The sequence below is a fragment of the Narcine bancroftii genome, chromosome 5 (assembly GCF_036971445.1).
Source record: "Narcine bancroftii isolate sNarBan1 chromosome 5, sNarBan1.hap1, whole genome shotgun sequence".
Classification (NCBI taxonomy): Eukaryota; Metazoa; Chordata; class Chondrichthyes; order Torpediniformes; family Narcinidae; genus Narcine; species Narcine bancroftii.
The window spans coordinates 139,950,329-139,969,074 of NC_091473.1; the positions used below are offsets into that span (position 1 = coordinate 139,950,329).

At 41.1% G+C, this 18,746-nt stretch overlaps 1 protein-coding gene across 7 annotated transcripts in view; it reads left to right on the forward strand.

Annotated features, from left to right (window-relative positions):
- The window catches only part of LOC138764011 (bromodomain-containing protein 3-like), a 160,325-nt gene that overhangs the window by 101,814 nt on the left and 39,765 nt on the right, over positions 1 to 18,746 (forward strand). For all 7 annotated transcript variants that reach the window (XM_069939194.1, XM_069939197.1, XM_069939200.1 and 4 more), the window contains exons 10-12: positions 10,329 to 10,621; positions 10,713 to 10,829; positions 10,920 to 11,051. In XM_069939194.1, the coding sequence (XP_069795295.1) occupies positions 10,329 to 10,621; positions 10,713 to 10,829; positions 10,920 to 11,051 (542 nt within the window). The remainder of the gene's footprint in view (positions 1 to 10,328; positions 10,622 to 10,712; positions 10,830 to 10,919; positions 11,052 to 18,746) is intronic.

The window sequence follows — 18,746 nt, forward strand, 5'->3', positions numbered from 1 at the left end:
GTAATTTACGAACAGGCAAAATTCACCAAGAAAGTGCAGCAGCCTGCAGACACAGTAGACACGTTCATTACAGCCCTGCGAATATGGGGATCTGCATGTTGATCTTTTACACGATAGACTAGTAGTGGGTCCTCCATCAGCCAGCTCCCCACCATGACTACCAGCCCCCCCACATCTCCATCGGGTACACAAAACTCAAAACGGTCAACCAGTTTACCTATCTCAGCTGCACCATTTCGTCGGATGCAAGAATTGACAACGAGATAGACAACAGACTCACCAAGGCAAATAGCGCCTTTGGAAGACGACATAAAAGAGTCTGGAAAAACAACCAACTGAAAAACCTCACAAAGATTAGCGTATACAGAGCTGTTGTCATACCCACACTCCTGTTCGGCTCTGAATCATGGGTCCTTTACCGGCATCACCTACAGCTCCTAGAACGCTTCCACCAGCGTTGTCTCCGCTCCATCCTCAACATTCATTGGAGTGACTTCATCACCAACATCGAAGTACTCGAGATGGAAGAGGCTGACAGCGTCGAATCCACGCTGCTGAAGATCAAACTGCGCTGGGTAGATCACGTCTCCAGAATGGAGGACCATTGCCTTCCCAAGATCGTGTTATATGGCGAGCTCTCCACTGGCCACCAAGACAGAGGTGCACCAAAGAAGAGGTACAAGGACTGCCTAAAGAAATCTCTTGGTGCCTGCCACATTGACCACCGCCAGTGGGCTGATATCGCCTCAAACTGTGCATCTTGGCACCTCACAGTTCGGCGGGCAGCAACCTCCTTTGAAGAAGACCGCAGAGCCCACCTCACTGTCAAAAGACAAAGGAGAAAAAACCCAACACCCAACCCCAACCCACCAATTTTCCCTTGCAACCGCTGCAACCGTGTCTGCCTGTCCCGCATCGGACTTGTCAGCCACCAACGAGCCTGCAGCTGACGTGGACTTTACCCCTCCATAAATCTTCGTTCACGAAGCCAAGCCAAAGAAGAAAGAGTAGTGGGTCGAAGAGATTCGTCACTGTCGGAGAGAATGCAACTCGACAAAGACCTCACCCTCATGAAATCAGTCACATTAGCTAGGCGGTCAGAGGTGATAAAGCAACTGCAAACTGACTTGCGAGAAATGAGAAAACTGGTCGTAGATGCAGTGCAACTTAAGAGAGGAAGACAGCAGAACAGCAATAAGTTAAAACAATGGTGCAGAGCAGAGAGCAAGACAAGTCCGCAAGGTACAGCGACTTCCATGCTTCACAGCCCACAATCATACATCGTTAGCAGACCACAAGGGACACTGAGATGGAATCGCCATCATCTTGTTCCCATGCCAGAATCTCGAGGTGAAAAGCGACAAGAGCTCTGGCCAGAAATGGACACTCCTGCAAAGGCAGGTCCAAAGACTCCACCGATTGAAACCTAAAGTCTGCCTGAAATAATAAAAACGAGGTCAGACCGAGAAGAGACTGCTAGAGACTATGAAACACCCAGTCAAGAAGGATTTTTATGTAAATGTTTTGTGTATTTTTGTACCTGAACGCGTAAAGGTAATTGTAGCGGGCGAAGCCACAGGAAAAGGGGGCTTCAAATGCAAAGTAAAGGGGCTGCGGTGTCAAGTGGGCTGATGACGTCACGGGACGCGACTTCCGCATTGTGGAGAGAGAGGCTTGTGGAGGAGGGAAAAGCTTGCGCATGTCAGTGTTCACTAAGAGTATGGTCAAATAAAGCAAGCTTCAAACGTGACTCTAGGCTCAAGGTAGTTTTTATTACGAGTGCGTTTGAACCCAACACAACAGGTATGATCACCAAGGTATCTTCCCGCATTCTCTCCAGCATAATTCTGAGGTGCTACTCTATCTTGCCAACACATGAGGAGTCTTAAATACTCTAATTTTAATTTTCCATTCAAACTCCCTCCACATAGGGCTACTTGTTAACTTGTGACCATTAAGGCATGTCTTTTCCCACACTTCATCTATAATACAAATGTTGATTTCTAATTCTCATTTCTGTTTTATGTCCATAGTGTTTCCTATTATGTTATCTTTTTAAAATATTTTTATTGATTTTAATAAAGAACTTGTACAAAGGGTACAATTAAATAAGATGGTATGGACAGTTACAAGAAGTAAATAAGATATTCTGCATGTCGTTAACATACAAATTGTAAATCATATCCATTATTCATATTCTCTTCTTTGGCTTTGCTTCGCGGACGAAGATTTATGGAGGGGGTAAAAGTCCACGTCAGCTGCAGGCTCGTTGGTGGCTGACAAGTCCGATGCGGGACAGGCAGACACGGTTGCAGCGGTTGCAAGGGAAAATTGGTGGGTTGGGGTTGGGGTTGGGTGTTGGGTTTTTCCTCCTTTGCCTTTTGTCAGTGAGGTGGGCTCTGCGGTCTTCTTCAAAGGAGGTTGCTGCCCGCCAAACTGTGAGGCGCCAAGATGCACGGTTTGAGGTGATATCAGCCCACTGGCGGTGGTCAATGTGGCAGGCACCAAGAGATTTCTTTAGGCAGTCCTTGTACCTTTTCTTTGGTGCACCTCTGTCACGGTGGCCAGTGGAGAGCTCACCATAGAACACGATCTTGGGAAGGCGATGGTCCTCCATTCTGGAGACGTAACCCACCCATCGCAGCTGGATCTTCATATATAATATACAATTATACAATGTGCAACGTAGTAAAAATGTCAAAAAAAGAAATTATATCAAATATGAACACAATTCAAAATTCCAAAGCACATTATTAATAGTATCTCAAAGCATAACATTTACAAAACTCCAATCCAAAAAGGATAAAGGGAAAGAAATTGTAATTTATTTTCAATTAAGTTATAATTTCCTTTTTTAAAAAAAAGATTTGCAATTCTTTTTTTCTTCTCTTCTCCTATAATAATTGTTATTTGAGCAATCTGTATAAGTGAGCTCCTCCCTATAACATGTGTAGAATTCTTCTGGAATTCCATCGATCCCTGGGGACATTATTCTTTAGTTTATTAATAACTCCCTTTATTTTCTGTTCTTCTCTACATGCTATCATTTTTACTGCTCCCTCCTGGGAACACATTTAGGAGTTCTTTATTAGTACCTTCCAGGTCTGATTACTTTGACCTGTTCTTTCTTATTCATATTTCAATCATTTTATCCATTATTATTGCTTTAGCGGCATCCCACGAGATGGATGGTGTAACTTTACCATTCTCATTGATATCAAAAATTTCCTCCATACACAGTTTAATTTCCTGAGTCAGTAAAGTGTCAGTCAATAGAGAAATGTTTGCTCCCCAATATTTAAAACACTTTTCTATTTATAAAACCAGGGTGAGGATTATAAGTACGTGCTCACTGATTGTTATTGAGTCTATTTTAACTGGACAGCCAGAACTTCATACATACTTTGTTTAAGAACACAAAACATATCTATGCATGAATAATTCCCATGTACATTTGAGAAGAAACTAAAGTCTCTCCCCTTTGAGTTTCTGTGTCTTCATAGGTATACTAACCCCAGCTCTTGTTTTAGATTTTTTGAATGCTTGTGTACTATTGGTGATCTATTCAGCCTCTCATATGCCTTTAATGGAGCATTAAAGTCACCACCGACAATGATCATACCTTTAACATTATTTGCAATTATATTCGCAATGTCTCCAAAGAAAGAGGAATCATCTTCTGTTGGAGCATAACTATTCGGTATTGAAATATCTTTTCCACTTATTGTACCAGTTACCATGATCTATCTCCCCAGTGTGTGTTGGATCACTTTTTCTGCAGAGCAGACTACACTCTTATTGAATAAAATGGCCACCCCTCTCCTTTTCCCACAGGAGGCATTAAATACCTGGCCCACCTATTCTCTCTTGAGCTTTATATGCTCAATGTCAACCAAATGGGTTTCCTGTATCATTGCAACTCCTCATCCAAGATTTTTGTGGGCTAAGAATTTTTCTCCTCTGGTTAAAGTAAATCTGGAGGGTTTTTACCAATATGTAAATAGCAAAAGGAGAGTGAAAGATAAAATTGGTCCCTGAGAGAATCAGAGCGGACAAATGTGTGCGGAGCCAAATGAGATGGGGGAGATGTTGAATGAATTCTTCTCTTCGGTATTCACTAAGGGAAAGGATATGGAATCGTGTAGAATAAGAGAAGCAAAAGGGTTGATTATGGAAAATGTAAGGATTAGGAAAGAGGGGGGTATTAGAACTTTTGAGGCATATAAAGGTGGCTAAGTCTCCGGATCCCGACGAGATCCAACATTCCCCCAGGACCTTGAGGGAAGTCAGGGAGGAAATAGTGGAGGCTCTGACAGTGATTTTTCAACAGTCACTAGAGGGGGGCGTGGTGCTACAGGATTGGTATATTGCAAATGTTGTTCCTCTATTTAAAAAGGGCTCCAGATGTAGGCCCAGCAATTATAGGCCAGTAAGTATGACGTTGGTAGTCCTTAAACTAATGGAAAATATTCTTAGAGATAATATGTATAAGTATCTAGAGAGGCAAGGACTGATCAGGAAAACCTAACATGGGTTTGTGTGGGGAAGGTCATGTTTGACAGATCTTGTTGATTTTTTTGAGGAGGTGATTTGGAAGTTTGATGAGGGTAGAGCAGTAGATGTAGCCTATATGGATTTCAGGAAGGCCTTCGATAAGGTTCCACATGGAAGATTGGTAAGGAAGGTTCAGGCGCTAGATATTTATGTTGAGATAGTCAGATGGGTTCAATGGTGGCTGCCAGAGGGTAGATGCCAGAGAGTCATGGTGGATAACTCTCTGTCAGGATGGTGGCCAGTGACAAGCAGTGGGCCTCAGGGCTTGGTGATGGGTCCCTTGCTGTTTGTCATTTACATTAATGATTTGGATGATGGAGTGGTAAATATGCGGATGATACAAAAATAGGGCTGAAAGGTGGCAGGTGGAGTTTAATGTAGAGAAGTGTGAAATGCTTCATTTTGGGAAGAATAACCAAAATAGGACACATGCAGTGAAGGGGAGGACATTGGGGAATGCAGAGGAACAGAGAGATCTTGGAATAATGGTTCATTGTTCTTTGAAAGTGCAATCTCATGTGGATAGGGTAGTGAAGAAGACTTTCGGTATGCTGGCCTTTATAAATCAAAGCTTAGAATATAGGAGTTTGGAGGTGATGTTGAGACTATTCAAGGCATTGGTGAGGCCGAATTTGGAATACTGTGTGCAGTTCTGGTCCCCAAATTATAGGAAGGATATCAATAAGGTAGAGAGGGTGCAGAGAAGATTTAGTAAAATGTTGCCTGGATTGGAGTATCTAGAACACAAAGAAAGATTGAGTAGACTGGGTCTTTATTCATTGGAGCGAAGAAAGCTGAGGGGGGATTTGATAGAGGTATATAAAATTATGAGGCGGATAGATAGAGGAGATGTGAATAGGCTCTTCCCCTTGAGGTAGGTGAGATTGGAATGAGGGGTCATAAGTTAAGGGTTGGGGGCAAAAGTTTAGAAGTAACATGAGAGGGAGCTTCTTCACTCAGAGCGTGGTGGCTAAGTGGAATGACCTTCCAGAAGAGGTGGTTGCAGCAAGGTCAATGTTGTCATTTAAGAAAAGGTTGGATAAGTGCATGGATGTGATGGGATTGGAGGGTTATGGGCAGGGAGCAGGTAAATGGGACTAGAGGAGATCGATTAAATCGGTATGGACTAGAGGGGCCGAGATGGCCTGTTTCCATTCTGTAATTGTTATATAGTTATATATATGGTTATTGAATGATTTAGTCTGTGAACATTAAATTAGTTATTATCCAACATTGTGTATCCTAAAATTTACTTTATGTGCCATTTATGTTTTTTGATTTGGTTGACCTGTATATGACTGTGAAACCTCAGAAAAAAATTGTAGGACTGTTGCTGTGATACTGCTCCATATATAAGAAAACATTTGCAAAACAAACTTGTGGTGTGCTGTGAGCCAGAATCAGACACAAAGACTTCAACAGAGCCAGGCTGGCTGTAGCTGAGTGAGACTTCGGGAGGCCGGCGCAGGCTTATATCCCGGAGGGTGATTGACACCCGACCGGGTGGGGCTTGGTCCCTTCAGGCTGACTGATTGTCAGCCGGCCAGGTGTTGTCCTGTCCCCTTACACTCCTGCAGGTACAGAGGTTTCCCCCTGCAGTAGGCCAGAGGTACACTCCTGCAGGTACAGGTAGTCCCCCCCTGCAATAGGCCGGTGGTGTACCACCACAAAGCTAATGCAAGAAAAGAAGAGTAAAAAGGGTACTTCCTACTTAACTGACCCAACTGGACACCCAGAACAAATTGGTGTGCCAGCTTCTTGTACAGAGGAGAAGAGATGCGACGAGATCTCTCCTGGGTGAGCCCACTTTTTGTGTGGTTGCAACTAAATGAAGTTACTCAAAATCCCTCTTTGGGAATCCTAACAGGTATAACTCCCTGCTCTGAGAAAACCCTCTCCAGTCCCTCTCTTAGATTTTACTTTTAAGTAAAACACAAAACCAGCCTTTTTTTGTATTGTTTAAACATGGTAAATACCAACATATATATAATTTTCCTTGTCTGCTCAATAATGACAATATCCTTTCTTTCATTTTCCATTTGACCCTAGTTTCTGTATTTGTTTCTGTATTTGTTTCATACCTGTCTATAGTTCTTTTCCTGTGGTGCCAAGGAAAACGCAAACATCTTCCTTTGACGGAGTGAGGGTCCTTTCTGCCCCCTAGTTCCTCTGCTGTCAACTGACCAGTTCTCTTCTCAGCTTCTCTCGAGGATCTGTTCCGATGAGGATCCCTATCTTCTCCAGTGTGAGCATTTCTTTGGCCAGTCTCTTGAAAGCCTTGACACCAGAGTCCTGATCTCTGCTGGGAATGGAGACTTGGCTGTGATGTTTTACTCCTGCAGCTTTTTAATCCCCTACTGTACCTCCTTACACTTTCTCTTGATTTCTCGAGAGTAGTCTTGGTCAAAATGCATTCTGTCCCCCTCATGTTGTCTGCTGCTGTTTCCAAGCTTGCTGCAACATAACATTTTTCATGTAATAGTCAAAAAAAATATGATTATGATCGATCGTGGTAGAGCTTGCTCCACTGTCGGCTTGTCTGCAAGGGACCTATGTGCTCTCTCTCTCTGTAGATATTTAGGTCTTCTGGCAATTCAAGTGTTTTCTTTAAAAGTTCAGCTACATACCATCTCGTAATTCTTTTTCTTTTCCCTCTGCAACTCCGTAATTTCGCAGATTCTTGTGCCTCACCCTATTTTTCGGGACTGAACATTTCTCCGTTATCTTCCTTCAGTTTCCCCTCCTGCTTTTCAATTCCAGAAGTTAAATCTTTCATATTATCCTCCTTCTTGCTCGCCTCTATTTAATATCTTCTCAGGCCACTTCCGTGTTATTTTCTCAGTTCACGGATCTCAGAGAATTAATGATTCTTTCTTATCAGACTCGCCACCGTCATGTGGGTGATGGTGAAATGCCTTCTCCATCTGCCCCTGTTTGTCATTCCCTTCCCTTTCTCTGCCCTCATTAGCCTTGCATCAGCTCCTTACACTCAATCATTAATACTTGAATTATACCATATGCCTCTGTATTTATTTTTATATATGGCTGGTTTAAAGAGGGTTTCTCAATGAGCAAGTCAGCTCCACAGCTGTCGCTTTCATGACATCACCAGAAGTCACAAAAGTGTTTTTGTAATCAAGAATTGTCAAACCTGATTTTGTCTTCCAAACTTGATTGTGATTGGATTTACTAGTTCTTGGAAAAATTGACAGCTAATTGGAGATGAGTACTTCTGGATGAATTGTTTACCTCATGTTTGAGTGCCACTCAGCAGGAATGCTTTTCCAACCAACTCTTAAAAGCTTTTCTAAAGCCTCATGACTGACACCAGCTTCCTCTTCGTCAATGCATTAACTCTCCTCACAAATATTCCCTTACCAAGAAAAAGCTTGCCAGTCAAGGTAGATTCCATTATGTTACCTGCTAATGTTAAAAAAAATAATTCTGCCTCTCTTCAGCTTCAGTGGATGGATAAGCAAAGCCTTTCACAGTTAACATCCCCAACATTGATATACTCAGTTACTGCTGAAAGTACCAAAAGAGCATTCAGTATGAAGCTGAGAGCATTGTGGGCTTACTATGCATAGACTCTCTTGCGGGAGGAGCCTATACAGCAGAGGAAGGAGAACTCAAACACCCAAACTATGCCTGCCTCATCAGACACCTCCCCATTTTGCACAAGAGTTGACACAATTTTATAGTGGACACAAAGGTTGGAGTTGTGAATAATGTAGAAGGTTGTCATAGGTCTTCTTCTTTGGCTTGGCTTCGCGGACGAAGATTAATGGAGGGGTAATGTCCACGTCAGCTTCAGGCTTGTTTGTGGCTGACCAGTCTGATGCGGCACAGGCAGACACGGTTGCAGCGGTTGCAAGGGAAAATTGGTTGGTTGGGATTGGGTGTTGGGTTTTTCCTCCTTTGTCTTTTGTCAGTGAGGTGGGCTCTGCGGTCTTCTTCCAAGGAGTTTGCTGCCCGCTGAACTGTGAGGCGCCAAGATGCACGGTTGGAGGCGAGATAAGCCCACTGGCAGGGGTAAATGGGGCAGGCACCAAGAGCTTTCTTTAGGCAGTCCTTGTACCTCTTCTTTGGTGCACCAAGTTCAATCTGGAAAATTGAAGTGATACACTTTTGGAGATTGATTTTTGAAGGTGGAGTACCTGTGTAATGGCATACTTAGTTGATGGCAAGATTCTTAGCAGTGTGGAGCAACAGAAGGATGTTGGGGTTCAAGTCCAAAAATTCCTCAAGATTCCCAATTTGATATGTTAGTTAAGAAGGCGCATGGTGTGCTGGCCTTCATTAGTTGAGGGATTAAGTTCAAGAACCGCAAGGTAATGTTGCAGCTCTATAAAATTTTCATTTGAATATTGTGTTCAGTTCTGGTTTCCTCATTATAAGAAAGATATGGAAGCATGAGAGAGGGTGCAGAGGAGATTTACCAAGATGATCCCAGGATTGAAAAACATGTCTCATGAGGGAAAAATTGAGTGAACCAGGACTTTTCTCTTTAGAGAGATGGGGGAATAAGAGGTTTCTTGATAGAGGTATATATGATTATGAGAGGCAAACAAGGTGGATAATGAGTGGCAATGGCCAATGCCACAGGACACATGTTTAAGGTTAGTGGAGGAAAGTTTATGAGAGGTGTCTGAGGTAGATTTTTTTTTATACACAGTCATTGATGCCTGGGTTGGTGGTAAAGATTGGTACATTGGAGATATTTAAGATTCTTGGACTCATGAATGAAGGAAAAGTGAAGGGTCGGCCATGATTGTATTGAATGGCGGAGCAGGCTCGATGGGCCATTTTTGGCCTACTCCTGTTCCTACTTCCTATGTTCCTATGTTCTGGGATGTGAGGGAGGGAAGGATTCAATTGTTATGTAGTTAGATTATATAGGTCAGCAAAATGTCAAGGCCTGAAAGACTGATCTTCTGCTGTAATGTTCTATGTTCAAAAATCTGCACTTCCCACGTTGGCCTCCTTAGCTACCTCAAAACCTGTGAAGCAAGTCATCCACCATCAAGAATGACTGCCAAAGAAGAAATGTCATCTGCCCTTGCAAACACTTTTACATGTGGATTGCCTTTTTGTTTTGCATATTAAGATCACATCTACATGGGGAATTTGAGGGAGAATGTTTTTGAATGAGAATTGAGTTCATATTATCACCCATGCAATTTGATCTATTGCTAGAGAAACAGGCAAGTTTGAGAAAGTCGGGCAAATTGGGACATTATGCGCAGAAAAATTAGGTGGATTTCCAGGATCTTTCAGGACTGGCAAGATGTTAATTTTCAGACAGGATAGGAGAATAATTGCATGGAAAAGTATGAGACCATAAATAATTGAGGACACTTTTAATTTAAATAAATTCTGCATGTGGAACTCAGTCAAACAATAAAACAATCTTCAGAATTTATATTATAAGCTGATTTGTAATTTCATGTTTTACGTTGCTGAGATTTTTTTTAAAATCAATTTTGTTGCAGATTTCATTGCTTTCAGTTACGGGGGATCCACCATTTTTCTTAAGCACTTAAATGCAACTAATACTTCTTTGGAATTTTTAGTGATGGCCAAAAGATGGTCAATTATCCTCAAGATATGACACTTTCCTTTTTTGAAGCGGTGTATTTACCCTATTTTAATGGCATGTTTGCAACCAACCACTGCCCGTATATGATTTGTGTTAAATAATTCAAGCATATTCTTGTCATGATGACTGTTTAAATGCTAATAATAATTGCCAATGAGTGTATGTTATGATACAGGAGATTACAGGAAAAGAACTGGCATGCTTCTGTTGTATGTGATTCGGAAGAAGACGATTATGCCAAGCCAATGACTTATGACGAAAAGAGGCAATTGAGTCTTAACATAAATAAGCTTCCTGGTGACAAACTAGGGCGTATTGTCCACATAATACAGTCAAGCGAGCCATCCTTAAAAGACACTAATCCAGAAGAAATAGAAATAGACTTTGAAACTTTGAAATCTTCTACATTAAGAGAACTGGAAAGCTATGTTATGGCATGTCTAAGAAAGAAACATAAAACGCTTAGTGGTGAGTATGACATTCAATTGTATGTAATTTTTTTTCCATTTAGTATGATAGATCATTTTATTTTATTTTTTAATGGTGTCACGTTGTGTAGCTAATGGAGTTCCAAGATCCAAAGAAGAAATTCAACTGAAGAAAAAGCAAGAACTGGAAAAGAGATTACAAGATGTGAGTGGACATCTGCATTGCGGAAAGAACCAAACAAAAATGGGTTTGTACTTGATATGCTAAAACAGCAATTTGTGCCATTCTGTCTTTGCATCTTTGGATTGAGTCTGCTTTAACTACTTTTTTAAAACAGCTCAGAAGAATGATCCTGTAGCAGGGATGAGTGGATTTTCCCGATTGAGTGAGAGCAGCAATACCTCAGACTCTGAAAGTGACAGCGGCAGTAGTGAATCTAGTTCTTCGTTTAGCAGTGATTCTGAACCAGGTTAGATGGCAACCTCTATGTACATTAATACAGTCAGACATTTAATCCCTCCAATGCCACCGTCCCCCACCTCTGATGCTAAAAATGACTCGTGTTGCTGCATTTTTAATGACGTCATTACAGAAAACCGAGATGGTTAACTGCATTCCTGCTTGACACAATATTGGAGGCTGGAAATGATCTTCATAATGAATTGGGGGTGAGGGGTGGGGGGGGGGGAGAAAGGGTCTTGTTCCCATCAGTGTATTTCTTTCATTGTAATGTCTTTTATTTTGGTAAAAACCCATCGACGCTCCATCTAAACATGTCATCTTTAAAATTATGTATGACATTTAAGGTGTCTGCTTTTTCACACAAGGGAAATTGAGCAATTGTAAATGTGGAAAACAAATTTGTGTGTAAAGAGAAGTGAAAATTTTAAGAATGCACATCAAGCTCCCATCTTTAAAGAGTTGATAGGTTAGACTTAAAATCTTCACCTATCATGTAAACTTAATTATTATTCAGATCTCGTAATTTCTTCTCGTTTGGATGACAGGCTGGGTATTTTCAAAAATGCTTGCTTTTTTTCCCCTCCAGCTATCCAAACAACCATCGTTGAGTAAAACTTCAAGCCAAAATGTTTATGACTTGCTATGTGACTAACTAGAGTTCACCATTAACATTTTTATGTTCAATATATTATTTTTGTAAATTGTAATTTTTGTAGCCTGTATGCCTATAATGGCATGAAAGGAGAGTTATTCCATGTATGTAGAAATTGTGATGTCATTTATAAGTGATTCTTTATGATTTGTTGTCAATGGGGCAACTTTGCCAGAACATTGCCACATTGCTGAATAGTTATTGTAGTTAATACAGTGCTAGGCGTATAGAAGTCATTTGTACTTCTCAACCGGAAAGCCGAAGACCTGATCTCCATGTACGCTTGTAATCCACAGTGAATGGTCTAGGCAGCAAGCTTGACAGGGAAATGATTTAAATGATGTTTTGATACAATTGTATCATCCGTCTGACCAAAAAAGCTATACAAGCAATCCACTTGCTTTGCATTCTTAGATTACTGCAAATATTGACTATTATCTCTGATAACAAATTGTAAGTTTCTAGTAGTTGGTCAACCACCATAGTTATTCACACCTGATCTGTACTATTATCGCCTCAATAGAATTTGGGGGCGGGGGAGAGAAATACCAGTGTGTCAGTGCTATAAATTAGGGTTGTATTCTGCTGTTTTGATATTTTTTTTAATTTCTTTCAACCTCTGCAAGGGTCATTTGACTGATTCCAAGTCTTTTTTCTCTTCTTGTATTCGATAGTTACAAATTTTCAAGAACTTTGATCAGCAAGATGAACTCTTTATAACTTGGATGTGTTGATGGAAGTTGTGATTCTATTGTTACATCTGGAGACTGAAGTTAAAATCTGTGATCCAAATCCTGCTTAATGACAAAGTAAATTTTGATTGAAATTCTTTTTCTTTAAATCCTGCTTGCTGTCTCTTTGGAGACTGCAAAATAAATGAGGAATTATGGATGGAATTATTCTAGGTATTGGACAAACTTACCTTGTACCCATATATATTCTGAAAGCTTCAGTTTTGCTAATATTTGTCTAATGAATGTGCAACTCAGTATGTAGGATATTTTTTTTCATTTGGCGTTTACATTTTATTTAATGGTTTATGCAATAAATGTATTCAAATCATTTATCTTGTGTTAGATCTGATATAAATTTCAGAATCACTGAAGAAAATTAGTTGTCAATGCATGGGTGACAGCACACAATATCTAAATAGAATTAGCTTCAAAGATTCCTGCATTATTTAAACCAGTAGGAACATTAACTGTTTTTGTTAGTTTTTACTCTGCTTCCCTTTAATTGAAGGAAATAAAAGGGAAGACATCGATTTACAAGCATTTTATATATGCAAGTTAAGCACTTACCCTTGAGTAAGTTTAGTGAACCTGCCAATTAGCTCTATGACATGTTAAATTAAATAGATGCATGTTATAATTGTGCTGGAACAGCAATAGAAATTGATAACGATCTTCTCCCTCCTCTCTGAATGAACAGAGGTAAAGCTTATCTTATGAACAGAAGTTATTTAGTCCTATATTATTATTATCTGTGTCATCCTTTTGTCCTCCATATATTTGCAGACATTTTGGAGCCACCTCAGCAAAGATCTCAGTTCAAATACAGTAATTTGAAATTTATTATCCTCATTTTCTTCTCATCATTTAAAGGGAGACTACAGAAAATAAAATTCTGTGATCTACAGGAATTTTTTTTATATACAGCCGACCAGTACTGACTCATCTGTGAAACATAACACACGCATAAAATCCAAATTCACTTTGCGCTCTCCGTGCTTTGCAAAAAATATCAGGACAGGAATGATTTTGGAAATTTGGGGATTTGCATTAAAATTGTTAATTAAGGACAGCATGGCAATCATTGGATAAATCCCTTTATTGATTCTGGATAGTTTGTTGGGCATCTCAAATTTCATTTATTCTGTTTAATTTTCTGCAATTTGGTTGAATCCAGAAATCAGGTTTGGATGATGAATGAGCTCAAATGTCAGCTGTAAGTTTGTACAACGATTTGCAACAAAAAGCATTTTCTAGTCAATTGAATTTACGCAGTACTGTCCTCTCCTCCCCTTTTTAAAATTTGGCCATGTGCCTACTTTTTGCTCATACTTCATCAAAGGGTTCAGGGCTGAAACATTGGTTGCCCTTTGCTTCCTATAGATGCTGTGTGACCTGCTGAGGTTTCTCCAGATCTTTTGTGCATTGTACTCCTGGTTGAAACAAGAGTTTCTGATCAAATCCAGTGAGATTGCTCCAACAAAATTGAGTTTGGGGTATTGTTACAGACAACAAATTGCATGCATGAACTCAATTCTCAGGACTGACAGTATACTCTATGCTATTAAAATGTAATAAATTGAAGGTGCTTCGAAGGATGATTACCTATCAGATTCATCCTGGTTGGGAATGTGATGCCTGTCAGGAAAGAATCAAATCCCTTTATCCTTTTGATGTGGAATAAGGTTATGGCACTGCTCCACAGAAACAAAATATGCTATTTTTATTTAAAATTCATTTTCAATTAATTGCACAAATTTTATGTCTCTATATGTAAAAGCATATATGAAAATTATGCTTCCTCAAATGCAGTTGGAAGCAAAAGAAAGCCTATCACCCCTTGCTTCCTAGCTGCATTTAAATCTAATGATAGTCTGGCAGTCGGTGCTATTTCTCAAGTTCCTTTGCGTATAAACTGGCTCGAGTTGAGTGTTTTTTTAAGCATTCTGCCAGATGACAATATTGAGTGAAGTTTATTCCATTTGTATGTTATCCTTCTGATCAATGAATCTTCACAGACCGAATTCTCCTTTTGATGACTGTGACACCATTTAAAGCTGTACTGATGAAAGTGCAAGCTTATGTTTGAAATCGTGCTGTGTTCTTGCGATTTTATACTGAGCAAAAAGGTAGCTGAATATACGAGTAGCTTGGGCGTAGAGGTTGCTGGGGGTCAGGGCAGTGCAGTACCATGTGATTTCACCTTCAAGCCAAGCTGAATAATGATGGTGCTTGTAAAACCATACATCCTGGAGAAAGGAAGTGCTAACCCATTGTTGCATTCTTCAAAGTTGGTTACTTTAGCAGTGATACTAGTTCCAGATCGATCTTGGTTGATGTGCCGAGAAGTCAACACCTCCCTTCCTCAGAAAGTAGCCCCCCCCCCCCCAGGCATTTGTCAATGGAGATCTGCCGTTGGTGACAGTAAAGTTATAACAATTCTCTCTGCCTCAACCTTGCTGGGGAGCAGAATGAGAGCTGCTTGAATTCCTCTTAACTCCTCAGGTCAAGATTTCCCACACATAATGAACTCAAAGCCATTTGATTGTATTCTATTTTTTGTATGGGGAGTGTTTTTGGTGTTTTGTAGAGTGGTTTGGATTATAATTTTTTTGGGTTTTTTTGGGAGGGTTAGGGATATAGATTTTCAATAGATTCTTTATTGGATATGATTTATCACTGGTCAATAATGTAGCATTGCTCATTTAGCTATTTTTAGACTATTGATGATTCAGAATTTGGTATGCAGATGCTCCCATTTGAAGACAGTGGTTCAATTGTCTAGAATTTTGTGTTTTTAATAACAGTGAAATTATCAGCATTCTTTTTCATGGTGCCAGAAGATCTGAAATCTACAAAAGAGTAATTTGAATTCAGTGAAAGGAAAGCTGCAGTTAAGAGTTTTCTACTCTTCCATGGATTTGCCTTTCAAGTTCTCTTGATGCTCAAGCTTGACTCTTGATGCTCAAGCTTGATATTGGACAACAAGGGGTTGCAGACTCCAGTGGATGCAGAGAACCAGAGTGGGAGAACACCCCCCCCCCCCCCACTCAGAAGGAGAATCCTGGAAGACAATTATAGAGGGAAGGTGACCACAGCAATGAACCAGTGAGAGGCTCAGTGGCTGAAGAACCTGCACAGCCTGGTGGGGACTGAAGGACTCGCATCAGGCTGTGGGCCGGTCAAAACTGCTCTGTGAGAACCAAGTGTCGGAATGGGATTCAAGAAGCTGTCAAAGACAAGAAGGGTTCCCGAAGGGGCCTCAGGTGCTGAAAGCTTCCTGATTGTACTGGAGGTTCAGATTTGGGAATTCAGGTTCACCGATGGATTGGACAGGAGGCCTGCTCCTGAAGGAGCACTGGGGACAAATCCATGGACACTTACTTTTGGGCCATTTCTTTAAGATAAGCAAAAGTTGATGAATTTTTGCATTATTAAATTTTGTACGTTAGTAATGACAATAAATTTCTAATAGTATGGCAAGATGTGATTATTGCAAAACAGTACCTGGAAAATCTATTTTTGCTATGTGGAGATTTTTCAATTATTATTTTAAAACTCCAAGCTTTTACATAAATGTTTTCTGTTGTTGGCAACTTTCTTTGATATTTAATCTCACAGTTTAGCCTTGTGGTTTCCTTTATCCCACCGTGGCTACAGCATGATGCCAATCTAACTGATCCCATCTGCTCGCACGTGATCTGTACCTCTGTTCCCTGCCTATTCATGGTCTGTCTCAATACCTCAAACATTCTATTGTATCTGCTCCTACCACCTTCCCCAGCAGGGCTTTCAAGGCACCCACAGCTCTATATTTAAAAAACACTTGCATGGGCATCTCCTTCATATTTAAACCTGTCCTCTAGTATTTGACAGTTTCACCTTTGGGGGGAGGGGGTAGTGAGGTTCTGACAATCAATGATAATACTAATGATGATATCATTAGCCCCGTTGTTCTCTGGTGCTCCAGAGAAAACAATTCAAGTTAGACTAACTTTTACATGCTAATGCTCTTTAATCCAGGTAAAATCTTGCTGAATCTCTTCTGCACAGTATCCAAAGTCTCCACATCCTTCCTGGAGTATATATTTTTTCTGAAAAATAATAGAATTGATGTATTTTTTTTAAAAATGAATGAATCTTTTTATTTCTTAAATATTTGAGATTTTTTCCACATAAATACTATATAGATATGATGAGATCCATTTGCTAAGAGAAAAACGGCAATCATCAAAGATCCACACCACCCAGGACATGCTCTGTTCTTGCTGCTACAAACAGGAAAGAAATACAAGTGCCACAAAATTCACATCACCAGGTTCAGGAACTGTTGCTACCCCTCCACTATCAGACTCCTTAACAACAAACTCAATTAGAAACTCAGTTAAGGATTTTGTACATTATTCCTGGACTTCTTCCCCCCATATTGGAGAGTTGGTTTGTTTATATATCTTTCTTTGTTTATATTTCTCTTTTCCATCTGGGTGACACGTTTCGGCCTCCTGGTCCATGTCACCTCAAACAGGGGTCCGCAATTCACATCTGCACTGTGGACCACACTGTCATGCCTGCTAGGAACAGTCAAATGGCCTGGTCAAGCCCTTCCAGAGGCACTTCAAGGCTGCCCTGATGGTAAACCTCCATGGGCCAGACTGGGTAGATTAACTACCCTGGGTGCTGCTCAGCATACAAAAGGCACCAAAGAGGACCTGGTGTTCATCAGCAGAGCTGGTACATGGCACCACACTCATGGTGCCTGGAGAGTTTGTGCCCGCAGTTCCACATCGACCGCTTCAAACCAGCACACCTAGACCTTGACCGATCAGTAACAGTGCCTGCACTGCAAAGGCAAGGATGCCCACCCAAACAACCAGAGCAAACGCAGGCGCCAGACGTTTTGCCTCCAATTGCTGGCTCTGGGGGCGGCCAGGGATGGGGGGGGGGGGCATGTGGCGGCTCACCTAAGCGCAGTTTGAACCAGCTCTGAAAGTCATGGGTGAACCGTTGACATCAGCAACCGGGAGGGCTCAAATAAGGGTTCATGATGCAGTCTGCTGAAGGTTAAAAGCACCGATAAAGGTTCACCATCCCCACAAATTCTTGCAGACACTCAACTGTGTTGGGTCTGCTGAACTGGCGGATGGCTTCCACCTTTGCCGGCTATGGTATGGTATTGTGGCGGTTGATGCGGTGCCACAGGAATTTGATGGTAGATGACCCAAATTGGCACTTGGCAGGGTTTATCGCGAGGCTGAAATTGTGCAGGCAGCAGAAGAGCAGATGCAGGTGTTGTAGGTTTTTGTAGCTGGAGTGGCTGGCAATGAGTATGTCATCCAAGTAAATGAACAAGAACTCCATGTGTCACCCCACCGCATCCATCAACCATTGGAATGTATGTGCTGCGCTTTTCAGACCAAATGGCATTCTAAGAAACTCCAAGTCCAAACAGCATAATCAGAGAAGTCTTTGGTACATTGGGTGCACTGGGGTTTGGTGGTACCCGTGTACTAGTTCTATCTTTGAGAAAATGCGAGCCCCATGCAGGTTGGCAGTGAAATTCTGTATATGGGGCACAGGGTAGTGGTCTGTGGTGGTGGCGTCTTTCAGCCTTCTGTAATCACCACACGATCTCCATCCTCCTGGTGATTTAGGCACCATGTTAGGTGGGGAGATGCATGGGCTGTCGGATCTGCACACAATTCCCATCTCCAACTTCCGAAACTCCTCTTGCAAGGCAGAGCTTGTCAGGCAGCAGTCTGTGGGCCCAGGCATGACGATGTGGTGTAAAATGCCATGCTCTGGTGTTGCTGAAGAGAACTGTGCCGTTATGATATCTGGAAACTCCGCAAGAACTCTTGTGAAGTCATTCCTCGAATACATTATGGAACCCAAGTACAGGGCAGGTCACTTGGCCTCCCCCAGGGAGAATGTCTGAAAAGTCCTGGTAACTACTAACTGTCACCCCTTCAAGTCAACTAGCAGTGAGTGGCCTCTGAGGAAATCCACCCTAAGCAATGGTTGGGATACCACAGCCAGTATAAATGTCCAAGTGAACTTATTGGCTCCAAACTGCAGGGGTATGGTTTGAGTACCGTAAAGTGTGGATGGCACTGTTGTTTGCTGCCTTTCTGTTTTTTAATTTTATTTTGAAGTTTTTAAATCATACATTCATCCATATTCAAAATTAATTGTATAATGTAATCATATAAATCATAAATTCCAAATCATATTGTTACGAGCCCAGAGGACCCCAAAACCCAGCAGCAATAGATATTCACCAAGACAAATGATTAATTAAACAAAAGTTGCTTTTAATTAT